The 17,305-nt window shown below is 43.8% G+C and overlaps 1 protein-coding gene across 4 annotated transcripts in view; it reads right to left on the bottom strand.

Annotated features, from left to right (window-relative positions):
• Window positions 1-408: 408 nt before the first annotated feature.
• The window catches only part of LOC132995867 (receptor-type tyrosine-protein phosphatase delta-like), a 125,951-nt gene continuing 109,054 nt past the window's right edge, over window positions 409-17,305 (bottom strand). For all 4 annotated transcript variants that reach the window (XM_061066096.1, XM_061066098.1, XM_061066097.1 and 1 more), the window contains 11 exons: window positions 16,039-16,162; window positions 12,871-13,046; window positions 11,130-11,249; window positions 10,887-11,041; window positions 4,967-5,252; window positions 3,969-4,147; window positions 3,465-3,591; window positions 3,123-3,248; window positions 1,916-2,070; window positions 1,547-1,682; window positions 409-1,184 (listed from right to left, as the gene is read on the bottom strand). In XM_061066096.1, coding sequence (XP_060922079.1) covers window positions 1,116-1,184; window positions 1,547-1,682; window positions 1,916-2,070; window positions 3,123-3,248; window positions 3,465-3,591; window positions 3,969-4,147; window positions 4,967-5,252; window positions 10,887-11,041; window positions 11,130-11,249; window positions 12,871-13,046; window positions 16,039-16,162 — 1,653 coding nt within the window. In that variant the 3' untranslated portion in view covers window positions 409-1,115. The remainder of the gene's footprint in view (window positions 1,185-1,546; window positions 1,683-1,915; window positions 2,071-3,122; window positions 3,249-3,464; window positions 3,592-3,968; window positions 4,148-4,966; window positions 5,253-10,886; window positions 11,042-11,129; window positions 11,250-12,870; window positions 13,047-16,038; window positions 16,163-17,305) is intronic.

The following is a 17,305-nucleotide window of genomic DNA, read 5'->3' as shown; positions in this document are numbered from 1 at the left end:
TCTGATGGGAGTAATTTAGTTACCATGTCATGTGATCGTGGATAATAACAAAAAAAAAGAAAAGCAAACAGAAAATCCAGGACCAAAAAATAACTCTCGAACAAAGTTATATTTTGGCGGAGTGAATTCCGTTCTGTGCACTCAGTGCAACGAAATGAGGGGAGAAGAAAAACAAAAGAACATAGAAAGCAAAAATAAAACAAAAAAATAGCACATACGTCAGAACAGTTCTACGGCTTAAAAAAAAGAACATCCGAACGTTTTAACGTGAATAAATTTGTGTAAAAAAAAAGGAAATTCACACAGTTCCAAAAAAAAGAGCACATCAGCTGTATAATAAAGTACTAAAAAACTAAATCAATAATAATTTTCCTTTATTTCATAGATCATTCAAGGTCCGCCCCCCCACCCCCCCTTCCAGAATTTAGACGATGAACATTGTGACAGGAGAAGGAGTATTAATTCATTATTACTTTAAGTGTGTCCCGCTGTCGTGGACCAAGCATTGTCTTCTTTTTCGATGGGTTGTCTTTGTGTGTACTTGATTGTGAAACAGATTTTTTTGTATTTTTACAATGTGCATCGAGTTTTATCCCCCCCCCCCACCGTGATTCTGTGTGCCTCCAGTGCCTCTCGTTATCGGTTCATAATCACTGATGCATTTCTGACGATGTCATTATTGTTCATATACTTTTTTTTTGTTGTGTTGGTTTTCATTCAGTTTTTATGAGCTCCCCCCTCCCGCCCCACGCCTCCGTCCCAAAAATATGAATCCTTGAAGCAAAAGAAAGAAAGAAAGAAAAAAAAAAAAGGTAATTCCGTATGAAGCTTCATCAGTCAGGATTCCCTCCCTTTGTCTCAAGGTGAGGTCTTTCGTGGGGGGGGCTTTGGGGGGGTGGGGGAAATACTTGGTCCTCCAGGAATCATCTTTTTCATTTTTTGACGAGTCATGTCGCACATCCAACACGTAATGAGTTGTTAGCAAGGAGTTAAGGAGTTCTTTCTCAAGCAGGAATTTATGGCTCAGAAGAGAGGCTCGCTGGGTTTTTTCGTTCCAAAGGGCCCTCTGCTTTTTTTTTTCATTAATTTTTTTCTTCCTCCGATAACTGGGTCTTTTACGTTGCATAGTGATCAAAGCTCCCCAGGTACTCCAAGCCAGCTCTGTAGCAGAACTGGTATTGATCCTGAAAACCGAAAAAAAAAGAGAAAGGGAGAAGTCTTTAATACGCAGGCTGCACAATCTTGATTCTGGATCTCATCATTCTGGTGCTTTAATCATGACTTTTACAAAAGATACTCGAGCCCCATGAATCTTCTTAGCAGCTTCTTTCATCGATCCGAGGCAGTATTTTACTTTGAAGTAGCAAATAAGTTATTTTAAGCACTTTCGTACAAAAACAAAGAAAGAATAAGTAGTTACCAGTTGTTATAAAACAGTTAGTGTAGATTGTCTTCGCTTTCAAATTAGTCACAAACCAAACGAATCATAGGTCTTAACAGATGCTCTGCATGTGTAGTAGAAAAAGGGAGAAAGAACACGTCTCACCTCTGTCTGCACCATCGCTGGTCTCTGTGTCCGCAACATTTTCACTGTCTGAAAAATATCTACTACGCCCTCGTATCTCATTCTTTCCAAGACGATGCTGAGGGTGATGAAAACTCCGGTTCTGCCAACACCCGCGCTGTGCAGGAGACAAGCACGATACAGCAAAGGTCAAGTTGAGGCCAGAGAAACAGACTCAGATGTTTCACTTACTTAAAATAGCCTGTTCAATGTAAAAACTGTACATCTGTGAGTGAATGTGACGCATGACGTCTGTTGTAATCTATGTTTCTAATGCTGGGGAAAGAAAGTTCGGTTTTTAAACATTTTATTTATTTAATACAAAATGTGTTTACCGGTTTGATCACTCACCTACAGTGGACCGAAATAGGCCCGTCTTGGCCGAACTGCTCTTTTGTTTTATGTACTTGGCCGATGAAATCGATGAAGCCCTCTCCTGATTTTGGCACTCCTTGTTCGGGCCAGTCCGTGAACTGGAACTGCCTTACCGTCCGAGACTGTCCGTCCTGAGCAAAGAGAAAAACACAAATTCTTGCGTCACTTAAAAAACACAGGAAAATTAGCGTCAAAGAAACGGATCAAGCGAAACTCGGAAGTTATTAACTCGCAGGCAGCCAAACGAGGATTCACACCATTGTCGTTTTTATAACACCAGGCTGCATTCTTGAAATCTGGTGCCGAGCTTAAAGCATTAGAGGGAATCTTTTGATATTAGAGATGCCTGTCACTTTACCTGAATATATTTAACACAAACGCTAAAGATGCTATTTGCTTTGATGTGCTCCCCTCGACAGGGTGCTTGGAGAATCGACTTTGAGGGTGTGCATTACTTAAGTGATATTGTATCCCCTTGATAAGGAAAGCAATCCCATTGACGAGACACTGTAACACGCACTACAAAGGGAGCCGGCGCTATTTATCTGTGTAAGCCTTTGATGGAATTAAGAACTCTCTGGCAGCTCCCTGCTGCCGGCGTCACGTTTGTGTTCTTTGCACATTGACATGTGTCGCAAGTTCTACAAATATATACTTATGCTGATGTTACACTTAAGGCCACAGCTCGGTGTAAACAAATATTTGATACAAAGCCAAATTTGTCATCGACTGCTGCAGCTAAATCGAGTGTAATGTTAAATCCAAAGTGTTTCACATCACGGGGAGGTGTCAATATATATTTAAAATTTGATTATATAAGCAGATTGTAGAAAATATATATACTTTAATGTTTGCTGGTGTTATTAATTGTAATGAATTAAAAGGAACTGAGCAAAGAAGGAATGCGCAAATAATTCGACAACACTAACGGCAGAGAGTTCACAAACCAACTCGGGTGCAGAGAGAGCGATTTTCGGTTTGAGAAATCTAAAAAGTCCCGTTTGGAAACGTTAAATTGTGGAACCTTGCTATGAATTTGTATATAAGCTGCTGTTGGCAAATGGTAAATCTTTTAAAATACATGTTTATGCCTCTACTACACATTATACGTAAAACAAAGGAAAGTGTGATCAAATGTAAAATTGTTGTATATTTGTTTTCCAATTTTAACACCGCCACTTACCCTGGCATCAGTCACTTTGAACTCTCTCAGGATGTACTGGGGCATGTTGTACTCGGCCATGGGGTCCACCACAAAGTACTGGTATCTGGCCGACCTTTCCGCTGGCCAGTACTGGTGGCACTTTTCCTGCGGGGATTTAAAAAAAAAAAAATGGAATACTACAATGAGCCAAAACATTCTCTTCACACACACACTCTTCATTGTGTTCATTCCCAGAAATGTTGTCACTGTCTTGTCATGACTGAATGACTGTGTGGTGTTTCACACATAAGGCTTGTTTGGTAACGTTTGCCTCTGTGTTCTGTCGCCCGACAAAGCAGGATAAAAAAAGTGTTTGCCTACCCTGCCCATTTCTCGAAGCTTGGTTAGCATTACGACGATAGTGGAGTTGTGTTCCCAGAGCATTCTCCAGAAGTCCTCTGTGGTCTCTGCCAATGGTCCTTGCGTGGCAATGTAGGCTTTCTGTTGCCTGAGGAGGAGCATCCATCACAAGAGCAGAAAGTGAGATGACGCAGCGTTGGGGTACAGATGCAATACAGGATCACATTAACCATGTTAGAAATTAAAGAAATCCACTGATAAATAGATAGATATATAGATAGATGGATGGATGGATACTTTATTAATCCCGAGCACAAAATACAATATATTAAGTAAAATGTGATTGAAAGACACAAGTAACCAAGGCAAAGTATTGAAGCCAAATATAAAGATGGAAAGATAAATAAATGTATAATGTATACAAAGTTGTACATTAGACTAAAGATAAACATATAGGCAGTAATGGGTGACAGCCTGGTTATTGCGTTGAAGTCCAATGGGTGTCAAGAGTATCTGAGCACTTACCGGTACCCATCAATGAAACTGGCATTGATGTAGTCGGAGCCCTCGACTCCCCGGATGGGCTGGAGACACACCCGCGTGGACTCGTATGGCATTATGTTGACAAGGCGGTTCTTGAACTTGTTGCACGGGAGGTTGGCACTGATGAATCGTGACGTGTGGGCTTTCGTGTTGGCTAAACGCTGCGTGGGAGGGAGAGAAACAGGGAAGTCACTCTGAGTGTTCCGGAGCCAGGGGAAGGAAGAACCGGCAGTCCTCTGTGACCGACCGCCCTGATACCAAAGATAGGTTGTACACGATAAAGATCTGAAGAATACAAGGTGTAATAAGCTGTGCCTAGCGTGCGATGGGATCTCCACTCTTAATAGCTCACGGTGCACTGTGGATAATTGCTATTTCACGTAACTATACAGCTTGCCTTCCCCCCTCAACTAAAGAAAGAAGATGCATGTTGCGATGAAAAGACAGGGAAATGGATACCCCAGAGAGCCAGGAGTGGACAGCAGTGCCGTTTAATCTAACCTGCTTATCATCTCTTCATGGAATCAACATCTATCACGGAGCAAGGGAGAATGTGCGTGACGAGAAAGGGAATGCAGCGCCACAGCCTGCGGAGGGCTGGACCGGGCTGAGCCTCTCATTGTAAATGCAGAAAATATTGCTCGAGTCCCTCTGGAAACTGTTCTGCGGTGGGGGGGAAACCTGTGTTTGGCGTTTTTCATGTAAGCCGAGAGCCCGGTTGCTCAAGGAGAGGGGGGAAACAGAAAGGGGGAATTCACCCTACGTTGCGTTATACAAGTGACTCAACCGAAGGGAGCAAAGCGGAAACCACAGGCCCCATGCTGTCTACTGGGGCCTAATGGGAAGTGGAAACGAGTTCAGGAGCTGCACCAAAGTGTGACATCAGGGGCCTGTGTGTGACTTTGGCCACAGGAGGCCAGCTTCTCATGGAAAGTTACACATTTACATCAGGTGTTCGGTGTCGAAACAGATTCTTGTACCTTGAACTCCAGTTCCATGCCGGTGACATTCTCCCCTCCCTCTATCTGCGTCAGTTTCTGGATGTACGCGTAGAGGTTTCTGGCGGGCACCTCGGTGGTGCCGCAGTTGACGGCCTCCTGGAGGGCGTCGTGTATGAAGACGTACTGGTCCTCCGTCTGCACCATGTAGTTGCGCTGGGCACGCATTAGCGTTACGTGTCCGTAGATGTCCACGGTCTTCTCGTGCTTGATGCGCTCCATCATGGCGTCGATCACGATGAAGCAACCCGTGCGTCCCACCCCAGCGCTGTAATGAAAAACAAGATCGAGTCAGTTCATTCGATGTAGCAACACAAATGGTTATTGAACTGCGTGTATATGGCGCCTTTCTAGTCTTAGAGCGCTTTACTCTGCAAGTCAAATTCTCCCATTCAACTTTTCTATCACACATCATTCACATTCTACTGGTACAGCCATTAGGGGCAATTTGGGGTTGACTGTCTGCCCGAGGACACATGCGGACTGGATTAGCCGGCCCGACCGCAGAGAGGGGATCAAACCACCGACCGTCTGGTTTGTGGACAACCCATTCCACCACCTAAGCCAAAGCCGACAGCCCAGCGGATGGAAAGGTGTCCTTTCAGTGAAAAATGTCCAGGGCTGTTCTAATTTCTCATAGTGATGAGGCAGAATGGTAAACGCTCCTTGCCAAGTTCGCCGCCATAGGATGGGCCATTTGGCCGGGGGTGTAATTAAATCTGAAGTGGCTCTGTGTGGAGGAGAGGGCTTGGCAGTCACAGCGTTCAGCCGGCTCACTGCTGGCTTTGCAATCTCGCCTCTTCCCCCTCTGGACCCCACCTGTGCTCTCCAGCCCATCAGGACTAATCACTTACGCAACGGCAACATTTAACCTTTATCTCATCATGTCCTGAAAAGTGCCACTGCAACAAATGCGGGCACAGTCGCAATTTTGAGAGTAGGAGTTTTTTTCCGAGGGCTTTGTGAACTTCTGAGAAGTGAAGCCGACTTCAATTAACGCCATTATATCAGCGCTGGGCGCCTAAATGACATAAGAGCTTTAGAAGAGGCTGCTGAAAGGCAGGTCCCCTTCATTAGGATTCACATCGGCACATTTTTACATTAGTGAGAAAAATGCACAAGTGAAAAAGCACTCTGACAAAGAGGGAGAGGGGGTGGGGGGGGTGTTTTACTGTTTCTCTTTGACCTCTCCTTGCAGGCCAGCTTGAGACATGCTGTATGAATGTAACCCTCCTTCGCAGACTGCTGACAATTCAAAAACGCTGCACATTACACGTTCTAATAGCACGAGCCTCGGCACAGATGTTTCCCGATTTATTAACCGGGGGGGCGACAGGGCGGCGTTAAATCTTTGTCCGTTAACTCTCCTCCCGCAAAACAAGGCTTCGACAAGACTACTCCTTGCACCCGGCACTTCAAAGTAAATAGGTTATTCAATCCATTAAGCTGACATGCCTACGAGGTGTGAGCCGTGCTTTCGTGCCTTCCTCCTTCTGATGAAGCATTTGTTTTTCATTTGCACCGAGGCAGTTGGGAAAGGAAGTTGAGAAGGGAAAACTCAAGAGGGAGCAAAGTTAGTCCCTCGGGGCCAAGTCTGGTTAATGAACCATGCTGCACTGGAACTGTGCTGCAGATGGAATAAAGACACGTACGGGAGCCATTGGCTTTAACAAATGGTTTGATGATCGTGTTCAAAATGGCTGACATTGGCTGAATGAAGCTCGGGCTCTTTTTTGTTATTCTTTATCTGCAAGCGGCTCCTCACGTCTCCGGGTTCAATTACAAAATGTGCATGTGAGTGAAAGACGGAATCGGGCTGCAAAGAAATGCGAAAATTGTCCCGGGGACGTTTGAAAGAATGAATCACTTCCAGGTCTGAGAACACCGCAGCCCCTGGGCGGGGATGCAGAAAAGTAGAAGAGATTTCTCCCTTTACCCCAGCTGCTTTCAATCTGAAAACATTTTATGGTACAGACCTGAACGTGGGGAGAGTGATGACCTGTGAGAGAGTAAGTGACAGGGTGACAGCGCTGAGCTCGAGAGACGGAGACGGAGGGAAGATGAGGAATGGGTGAGAGAGGTGAGGAGGAGGAAGGTCGAATTGTGCACATAAAGAGAGAGAGAGATGCGGCGAGTTGTCTGGAAATTGTGTGTTTCCGAAAGAGTGAGATGCAGGAGCGTGTATTGACCAGAATTTGTTCCTAAGCATGAAACCGGGGAAATGGTAGAAACGTGTCATATTCCTTTATGGACATGTGATGTGATGTGTGTGTGTGTGTGTGTGTGTGTCTGTGTGTGTCTGTGTGTGTGTGAGGTGGTGCAGAAAGCCGCCGGTGCATTTGGCAGTTGAAGGGGAGCTGGCGGACTGACTGCACTAATGACCTGACACTGCCTTTTCAGCCAGTCAGGACCAGCTGCTTTGGACATCGGCACACATTAAGTGTCAGACTAATATGCTTTCCAGGAGTTTGGGGAATAGGGGGGGGCGACAGAAGGGGGGGGTAAAAGGGGCAGCGTTAAAAAATACAGCTGCAACGAGTCCCGCGAAGATAAAGCACGAGCAGCAGTGAAAGCAATTACATGTGTATTGTTACCAAAATCGCTTGCTGTCAGCCGAGCCGTCACCGTTTCCCCACTCTGCTCATTGAGCACAGACGTGACCTCAAACTCGCCAGGATCCCTCGCCGAGCCAATAGTCTCTCTGCGTGCGTGAGTACGTCTCGAAACGTTGAAAGTAAATCAAAACAGCGTGAGGAGGAGGAGGAGGTTTGGTTTGGTTTGGTTTTCAAACGTGCTTTTTCTTGCATTCGCACACCGAGTGAACTCTGCAGCTTCGGCCAGTTTTCCTCACAAAGCGGTGAGCGGTGTCGTCTGATGACAGAGAGGTGGGGTTTAAAATGCAAATTACATAGTTATAGGTCTAGGATAAGTTATAGTATAATAATAATAATAATAATATATAGATTAGTCATAGGTATAGTTCGGTTGTGCTTATATTTTTTCCCGGGAAAGAGAAAACGTGATGGATGCATTTTCTATGTAGGCTGCTTTAACCAAGGCACATGTTAACGAGGAGAGATTGCATCGATGATGTAATGATAATACAAGGCAGCATGTGTGCATAGTTTACTGAAGTTGGCAAATACACACCAGCCAAAGGGCAAATATGTACAGTGCAAAGGAAATGACGTGAATAAAACATGCGCCAGAGTTGTGATTTAGATTATAGCAATTTTAAGTTACAGCAGGGGACACTGACATTGCAATGACCTTTTTTTTTCTCATATCTGTCATCAAAGGGTTGTAGATTTAAAAATGTATTATGAAACGCCAGTATTTTGCTGTAGTTTAAGTCACTTTTGCAGTTTCTCGATAAGTATTTGATTTTTCTCATTTGAATGTGATAAATGAAATAAGATATGGCTCTATCTAAGTATCTGATTATCCCGTTTTAGTCAGGAAACAATAAAAAGAAGCATGATGAATTAACACGTTTCTATTTAGTAGCTTTCTCATTTAATTCTGCCAGTTAAAACTAACAGTAAGCCCATAAGCCACCACAGAATACAAAACACATCCAGAGATCTTGATTGCTTATTTCTATGTCTTTATGGTTTTTACATAAGACGTGTAGATATGTGGTAAGCAAATTTGTTGCACCAACTAATTTATCATCGTTCCAGAGACTGCACCATGATTTTAATTATATTTTTCTTCCTTTTAGCTTTTGTTTAGTTCTTTCTGCATGTGCGTAAACAGCTAGAGCAAAGTAAAGTAGATTTCTTCCATACAAAATATATTTATCTCCGAAATATCTGCTCGTCGTTTAACATTCACAACATTCTTTCGCAAAAGGAAGTGCATTTAAAAAAGACGGCTCTATTTTAAAATCGTGGTCGGACATGAAGAGAGGAAACTGCCTCTTTGAGGATTTGCAGCTTGGAAGCGACGCTATCTGATAGCGAGCCAGAGGAATTAAAACCTCCCATCTGCAGAGTGACATTAATTCCTGCATTCTGCTTCATTGTAAAAGTCGGGATTTTCAATTTGAAGCCATTCGGCAACTAGCTCTAATTAACTTCAGCATGTGGTAATTCTAATTCTCCAGTAATCCCCCCCCCCCCCCTCCCTTCCCTTTCCCTTTTTTGTCACTTTCTTACACAAGTTTGTATCTGTTACACTCGCTATCACTGTTTCTTCGTTTCTGCTGTCTTTTCTTTTTTCTTCCTTCGCCCTTTCAGTCACTTGCTTTCTCTGGGCCGACTCTCTGAAGCCGTCCTGACTTGTGAGCAGCCAGAAGTCTGCCTCATATCTTTGTGCCGTCTCTGTAGGGAGGCTGGCCGCTTATGTCGCGGAGGGAAGCGGGGGCTGGCATGAAAGTGAAAGTTGTGTGTTTCAGATTCAGTCGCCCGAAGGGATAAAACCTCGGACTTGTGGGGCCTCTGATGTGCGACATGTTAGCCGATGGAGAGGGGGGGCGGCGACGGGTCGGCGTGTGTTTCTGTGTCAGCGTGTGAAAGGAGATGTTTAAGGTTTTTGCCGGGGGCGGTGACACCGGCGCTCGTTGAGCTGTGATGTTGGAAACACTGCTTCAGATTTATGGGGCCTTTTGCTGATAGTGAGCTGAATTGTTTTTCGGGCGTCAGTGAACGATAGTTTACTTCCTATTGAATTCAGGGTATGTGAGCGTGTGGCAATCTTTTTAATACACACTAATGATCCACAATTTGAATTGTACACACACACTGACTCAGCTCCCTCTCTTCCTCTCTCTCTCTCTCCCAGACGTCAAAAACAAACAGAACTTTTAAACTTCCACTAATGGAGAGCCGGAGGATCCAGAGAGAAGCAGTAAATTACTGACAGAGCTGGTAAAAATAAATAATATAATTTTTTTTATTTATGCCCAAACATGTATAAGAAGACCCGGACTGTTTGATACTTTGTCTTTTGGATTTATTGATCACCCCTGGACCTTGAATTTGGGTAATTGTTCAATGTTTTGTATTTGTCTTTTGTTTTACCTCCCTGTACTAAAAGATGGAAATGATCTATAAATAAAGAGTTAAAAAAAAAAAAAAAAAAAGAAGACCCGGACTGGGTGTCTTATGTGCGCTCTGGCCCGGGCAGTGGAGTTGTCCGTGGTCCCAGTCTCTGTGGAGCAGTCTTATGCTCTCCTGTAACTTTCACCAGCCCCCAAAACCATTTGCGGTGATGCCAGTAATGAGCTCAATCAAGCGGTAGGCATCACATGACCACAGCCCTCCTTCAAAGTACAGTTTTCACCCATTCACACACAGCATCTATGTGCAGTACACATATACATCACTCATACACGACCAGCACAGCCATTAATCTGGGGTTCAGTATCTTCGTGGAGTGGGGAGACGGGGATCGAACCGCTAACGGAAGACATTGCATCAAAACATATTGCATCAAAACCAAAATAGGTTTTTCAAATCGGAGTTAAACTCTGGCACCAGCTCCTCATCCACCAGGCAGCTGGCCCACGTTGAATTGTTTCTCGAATCCGTCACACATTAAAAATGCCTTATGATGGAGGCGTGATGCAATTCTGTCGATCAGCAGCTTGGACAGAGTGTAATTTTCTGAAATGCCAAACACTCCATTATTTGTTTGAAAGTTTAAACACACACACAAAAAAAAACAGTAGACCGCCCACTGTTCTATCGAATACTCTCTTAATACACTTAACTCTGAATCATATCTCATCTCATCCCAGAATTCTTCATTATCACACAGATGACTCAGACATCAACCTCTAAATAGCCCGGAATATATTCTGCTTTTCATATGTATTCATATATTCATTACAGCAAATGGGGAGAAAAAAATCAATTTCATGCTTCAGGATGTTTTCACGGAACCGCGTTTTTCTTACCTGCAGTGAACCACCATGGGCCCTGCATCTGGAGGATTGCAGGCTTTCACCCGTCTCAGGAAGGCCAGGAACGGGGTGGGGTGCTCCGGTACCCCGTGGTCCGGCCAAGCTGTGAACTGGAACTGCCTCACCTCTCTCTTCTCACTGGAGCCATTCTGAATGTGGACACGGGAAGAGAAGGTTAGTAACCGCAGGGTTGCCCGTGTGGCTTCGGAGGATAACGGCATTCGAACGCCCGCTTACTTTAAAAAGTGCAAGTGTCCTGACACAGTACGTAGCCAGCTCTACTGTGTCTAACAGGGTCACTTGGATGAGGCCGTAGGTTTCCGTCGCTCGTGTGGGCCAGTACTGGTCACACTTCACCTGTAACAGACAGAAACATCCCATCAAACAAGGGCCAGTCGGAATAAACCAGGTCTCTATCCACTGTGGTTCCAACAAATTAGCCCAGATGCATTTCTGTAATTTTTTTTAAAACCTCTTTACATTGTACAAATAATCTTTGAACTTCCAGTATTCACAATCCAATATAGGCAAATAATGGTGAAATTAACGCACAAATCCCCTCATTGCTGCCGACTGATTTCATAATCAATGAAATGGCCGGAGATATTTGTACAAAGGCGACGGCGCAATCAATTGTCCTGACACATTATGCAATTACAAAGGTAACCGCAGTTTCCAATCATATTACCGCCTCGGCTTTATTGCTACTCGCGTGCGCGGCTTTGTTTCCCATTGAGCGACCAATAAAACACGCTTCCATTACGGCTTTACTGCTTCGCCGACAAAGGGAAGTACTGTTGGTGTTGGAGGGGAAGTAAGTGTTTCAGGTCGATTGTTATTCTTTATTTTGTCATTTGAACTGATGGGGTTAAAGCAGAATGTTTAACACTGCTCAACCGGACAGTAGGGTACTACTGAGTGTAGCATTCTGTATATTTTACACTGATTTAGTTTCCATAGTAACAGTTAAAAAACTGATGCAATAATTTGGACACCATGATTAATTACAGTTATAACTTTCTGATAAATCTGAAAACGCTGTAGATGATGTGTCGCTTGAAGCCTTTAGGGCAGAGCCAAGAATCTCCACTCTCACAAAGCACCTACGGCGTGGCCCCCCCCCCCGTTTTTAATTGAGGCCGCATTCATTTTATAGTTCCTGTAAAATTGTACTACAGCCAAAGGAGCTTATTTGCTTTGCATATTGTATGGATACACGGAGTGAAAGCCCGCTCCCTGAATTGAGTCAGCACTCCAGTTAACACTGTGCCAAGCTCTTAGAAAAAGGCATACAAGTGTGAAGGTCAGTAGCTTATGACGCCTATGAAAGCTTTCATGTGCTCAGTGAAACGGTTTTAAGATGTGCCGGGGAGGGAGGAAGTGTCTTTTGACCGTGCAAGCCGTAAAAAAACCAGAGTAGTGAATGCGGGCGACTGGACAAGGTAGCTTTTCAGATTCTTCCAGTCTCTTTTGTCGTTGACGGTAGACCGGGCTCTCAGGGAGGCTTGGCTAATGAAGTAAGTCACGATTCTGTCTCGACTGTGCGGCTCGGCGTGTGATAGTGTGCGGTTGTAAAGAGACGATTGAGGAATTTAAGTGGGGAGCAGAGAGCAACCTGGCTCCTCCTGGAGAGTAAATATGAAGAGGAGGAGTACAACACGCTGCACGGTTTAAATGGAAAATAGCAGATAAGGAGGGACAGGGGTGTCAAGCAGATTGTGCGACCGATAAAGGTTGAGAGGGAGTTGGACGACTGCATTGCAAAAATTTCAATGTCAAACGAGGAATGGAAAAACTATTAAATTGGCCTTAAAAACTGCATATTTGAAAGAAATAGCTTGACTTTGCTCTCATGGCCAAAATATTAATAAATCAATTCCTTCTGAGTTGAGACCTGTCTTTTCAGTTGAATACAACTCGTTTAATTTAGTGCAGTGCACCACGGAATACCACGCCTTTCTGTATATCCATCTCTTACCCTGGACCTCTCCTCCAGTTTGGTCATCATTACGATGATGGCGCTCCGCTGCTCCCAGATCATCCTCCAGAAGTCCCCGAATGTCTCCGGCAGAGACCCCTGGGTGGCGATGTAGGCGTTCTGCTTCCTGTAGCCGTCGATGTAGTTGGCGTTGATGTAGTCACTTCCTGGGATCCCTAGGAAGAAGAGTACAGTTAATTATTACGGGTAAAAAATAGATTATACATGAGATTTCAGTGTCTTAAAGAAAATGGTAAATAGTGGCATTTGTTGCTTCCTAAATCAGTTCCTATTCTTGATTTTCCCTTTTTCGGTAACATCAGATAAAACCATTTCTGTTTCCTGTCAGCAGAGCCACGTTTTCCGCTCGGTACGAAATCGGAAAAAAGCAACACAAAGCAGTGGAGTCGGGCCCCAGAGTTTCCAGTCCACAAGGATTTGTATTATTCTATCAACAACACATTTAAATCCACCGTTTTTGTGTCCCTCTGCCGTATCTGCAAGCGACTTACAGATAAAGCTTTGGCCCGTTCAAGTCTCTCACCTCACACGGAGAAAAACAGACCAACAAAAAAAATCTAGCAAAACAATCCCCCCCCACAACCCACCCTCCTCATGCCCGCTCACTCCTCCTTCCCTTTGCGTTTATTAAATGAAAGGCGCAGCAGCCTTTTTTCGAATCCCGGGGAAAGAGACAGAGCTGACAGCTAGTCAATGCTTTAGGACTGGCAGTTTAGGGGCTCCGTGCACACATGGTCGACCAAGATAAGTCTCATCTGCATGGACGCCACGTCCCAGAGAATCCCCTCACTCCAACTGCTCCCCCCCTCCCTCCTTCCCCACACTGCCTTTTACTCGCAGGTAACTTATTCAGCATAAAAAAAAAGGCAAAGGAAATGGAATGTGAACACATTCAAAAACCCACCCACATCATTTCATTTTTCTCTGCTCTTCCCCCACCCGCTCTTTTTTGCAGTTGAAGACGTCCACACAGCCAGGCGGCGGCTGTACATGTCCATGATGGACAAGGGATAAATACAATTAAACCCAGTGTGTTTTTGGAATTGAAAAGGGGAAAAGCAAAAAGAGACATTACTGCGGTTTAATGAGAACGAGGCAAGTTGCATTTGCAAATGGCTTTTTGCCTTTTTATGCTTTCTGTCACTCAGGATTTGTATGAATTCTTCCATTTTCTCCGTCAGTACGCTCATCAAGAAATAAACAGGGCGACATTGTTTTTCGGTACACAGTCATCAGCCTGAAAAGCAAAGGACTCTCAAAGGAATTACAGAGAGAATTTAGGATTGCAATATTGTAGTTGTGACTGGGATGAGTCGCAGTCGTAGCGGCACCAGTGTTCGCACATTCATTTACATTTGCAAGCAGATGATCACACACATTTTTCACATTCCTTCACCGTCTCCCTCCCGAACAGATTAATAAAGTTGTCACATTAGATCTTGATTAGGTTTCTTTAAAATAAAGTGACCTCTTTGTTAAACAGGGTGTAAGTGACTCAAGCGCAGCTCTTGTCATTGGATAGGATCAGACTTGTAAATTTGGATTGTAATTGAACTCGTGACAGCTTCCGCACTAAATATAGAACAATGGAGAGAACGGGTCGCTTTAATCTTCCAAAAATAACATGGACGATTTTGATGGGGAACATGGAATTTTTGCGGAAACAATGCTGACACAAACTAATATATACTAATTGATAGTACAAAGTGAACACTTTAGCCACATGAAGGGTAGACCAACTTTGCAGGATTAACTTTAGATACCAGTTTAATCCCGCTAAGCCCGTGTTGTGTGTGGTCAGGCAACTTGGCGAGAGGTTCCTCGTCAGTCGTCTAAAGTGCAGCGATATCGCCGCCATTAAAGTCCGCGAACGTCCCTCCGGCATCCGGGCGCACTGTATCCCGAAGATCCCGCTGATCCGTCCCCTTGCATCAATAAAATTTCCGAAAGTAGCCTCCTTCAAATTCCGATGTCAAATCCCAAATCCCTTTTTTATTCAAAGAACTCAATCAAAGTAAACAATGGACGCGTCGCTTGCCAAAAGGCTTTGTTTAAGCTCAGAAGGAGAAGAGGAAGTCCCTCATGTCCCCTTGGCTGAGAACTACTCACTTGCTGCGGCACAAAGGCTCCAATGTGGTTGTGCAGATGTGTGTATGCGCCCCGGCTGGTGACGTTCCGTCAACACTCGAGCAGTGTGTTGTTTCCCAGACACTTCAAAAAACAGGGCTCTCTAAGTCCAACTATCTGTTTTTTGTCACACCATCCACATGCGAATCCCTTTATTTCCCCGTGTCCTCAGTGGGAGCGGCTCAACGCAAATGGTTAATTAGTAGCTGTTTGTGTGTGTGTGCCATTGTGTTGCTGTGTAATTGCGTTAATTTAATAAACTGGTGGAGGAGCCAGTGCTTAACTGGCCATTTTAAAAAGGTTGTTAATTCCTTAGAAGCTGTCCTGAATGAGCCCAAGACTCCAAGTGGACGAGTTGAAGTCAGGTTCAGGAGGAGTTTATGTGAAATTCTGAAAATAGAAACGTGTTTCTAGATGTACAGTCGGGCCCTGATGTCCGAGGACTGCAACCCTATCTTAAATACATCTTATCAATATGATGCTATTATCAACGCCTTTGTCAATTGGGCCAGTTTGGGTTTTTCTATCTTTATTTTCTATATATTTATATTTACAGATTTTTTTAACAAATACACACCCGCACCAGTAATATCTAGAGCGAATAATAATACGCTACACTGGGTTCTGTATTCCTTGTGCGCTCGCTCCTCTGGTTTCCATGAATACATTTGCTCAAGTAACAAACCGTGGCTTTACACAAACTGTAAGCACAGGGTATTGAAAAAAGATTCACCTGACATGAAGTTAAAGAAATGGAAGCTGCTAAAACTTATTTCCATCTCCCACTGTAGGCGACGGGTTTATCTGATTGCTTGGCTCAGCATTTCAAAAGGGAATTGTCATATATTTCTCAAGTCTTTCTTTTCCGAGCACCTTAGGCACGAGAGAAAAGTAGAAATCTGACGTGCTTGTGTAGGCATATAGTTTAAAAGGGCATTGTGGTTGTGCTCCTGAGGTCTTGTCTTGTCTGTGGGATCGATGCAGAGGCTGGGAGGGAAGGTGTGCAGGTGGGTGGCATACCGTCGATAGCGGAGAGCAGGACTCGGGAATGGTCGTACGCGATCACGTTGGCATATCTGTTCTTTGGCTTGTTCACCTCCAGGTTGGAGTGCTCCCACGTGAACTGCTGACCGGGGTCGATGGACTGCAAGGCAAGAAAAAGTGTTGTTATGACACAAACATAGTGGAATGGACGAACGCTTCACAATAAAGTTTCATCTCAACCGTCTCAGAGGGAGTCAGTTCTTAAAAGTGAAAGATCTAATGATTCAAGTCTTCTTCTGTCGCACAATCTACTTTTACAGGTATTTGCACTGATCGCACTTGTGCTAGAGAGTGCAAGCGATGAATACAAATTCCATGTTAATGCAATGCATAATATTGATTTTTAGTGCTGCCGTTAAACCCCCCCATGTGTACAAAACAGTGATAAAGAAAGGTTGAGAAATATTGACAAAATGGCTTTGTCTCTAGCCCTTCAACTGAGATTTTTACCTTGCATGCATAGAAGGTTCCCCTCAAGGTTAAGTATGTAAAGTTAAAGACCTTTTCAAAGCTTAATGTGTTTTCAGAATATGAGAAGAATAAATTCACATAGAATCACATAATCATCCTCGGCTTAGACGCAGTTTTCCAATATCAAGCTTTTTAATGCTCCATTTTTTAAAGAGAATTGTTTATCGTCAATGCAATCACATATTTCATAAAACATCGATATAAGAAATCAAGAAATTACTGCACTTCAGGCTAAATACTCAGATGCAATTAAATAATCAAAGGGGTCCACTCCCTACTTAATGTAGAGGCTTTTTAAATCCTTGTTATCATGAAATATGTCATGTTGTTGACATGGAAGTCAAAAGGAAATCCTAATTGCTTGACCTCTGACCTATAAGCTTCTCTAAAGTTTGCTCTTTTATCATCAAATCTTTAACTTTAGTTTTTTGAGTTTTTTCGCTGGATGAATGATGTAAACTGTGTTTTTTGCCTCGTGAATAACTGGTGCATGTAACTGATTGGATTTACAAAAAGATACATCTGAATGGGTCGCGGAGGAAAAGCTTGCGTTCCATCAGCTTTGCACATTTGATTAGTAGAACTTTATGGCCAATACCAGAATACCCCACTTGAGACTAGTTTAACAGAACTCGCACCCCGAGTCCTCCCTCATCTTTGTAAAGCAGAGATTGTTAACAGCCCCTCATCACCAATAAATGAGCGATCAAATATAATGTCACAAAGGGACAATATAAAAACATATAAGAAATAATTCCATTTCATATTGTAG

The sequence above is a fragment of the Limanda limanda genome, chromosome 22, assembly GCF_963576545.1.
Source record: "Limanda limanda chromosome 22, fLimLim1.1, whole genome shotgun sequence".
Lineage (NCBI taxonomy): Eukaryota > Metazoa > Chordata > Actinopteri > Pleuronectiformes > Pleuronectidae > Limanda > Limanda limanda.
This window is presented reverse-complemented; position numbering and strand designations above follow the sequence as displayed.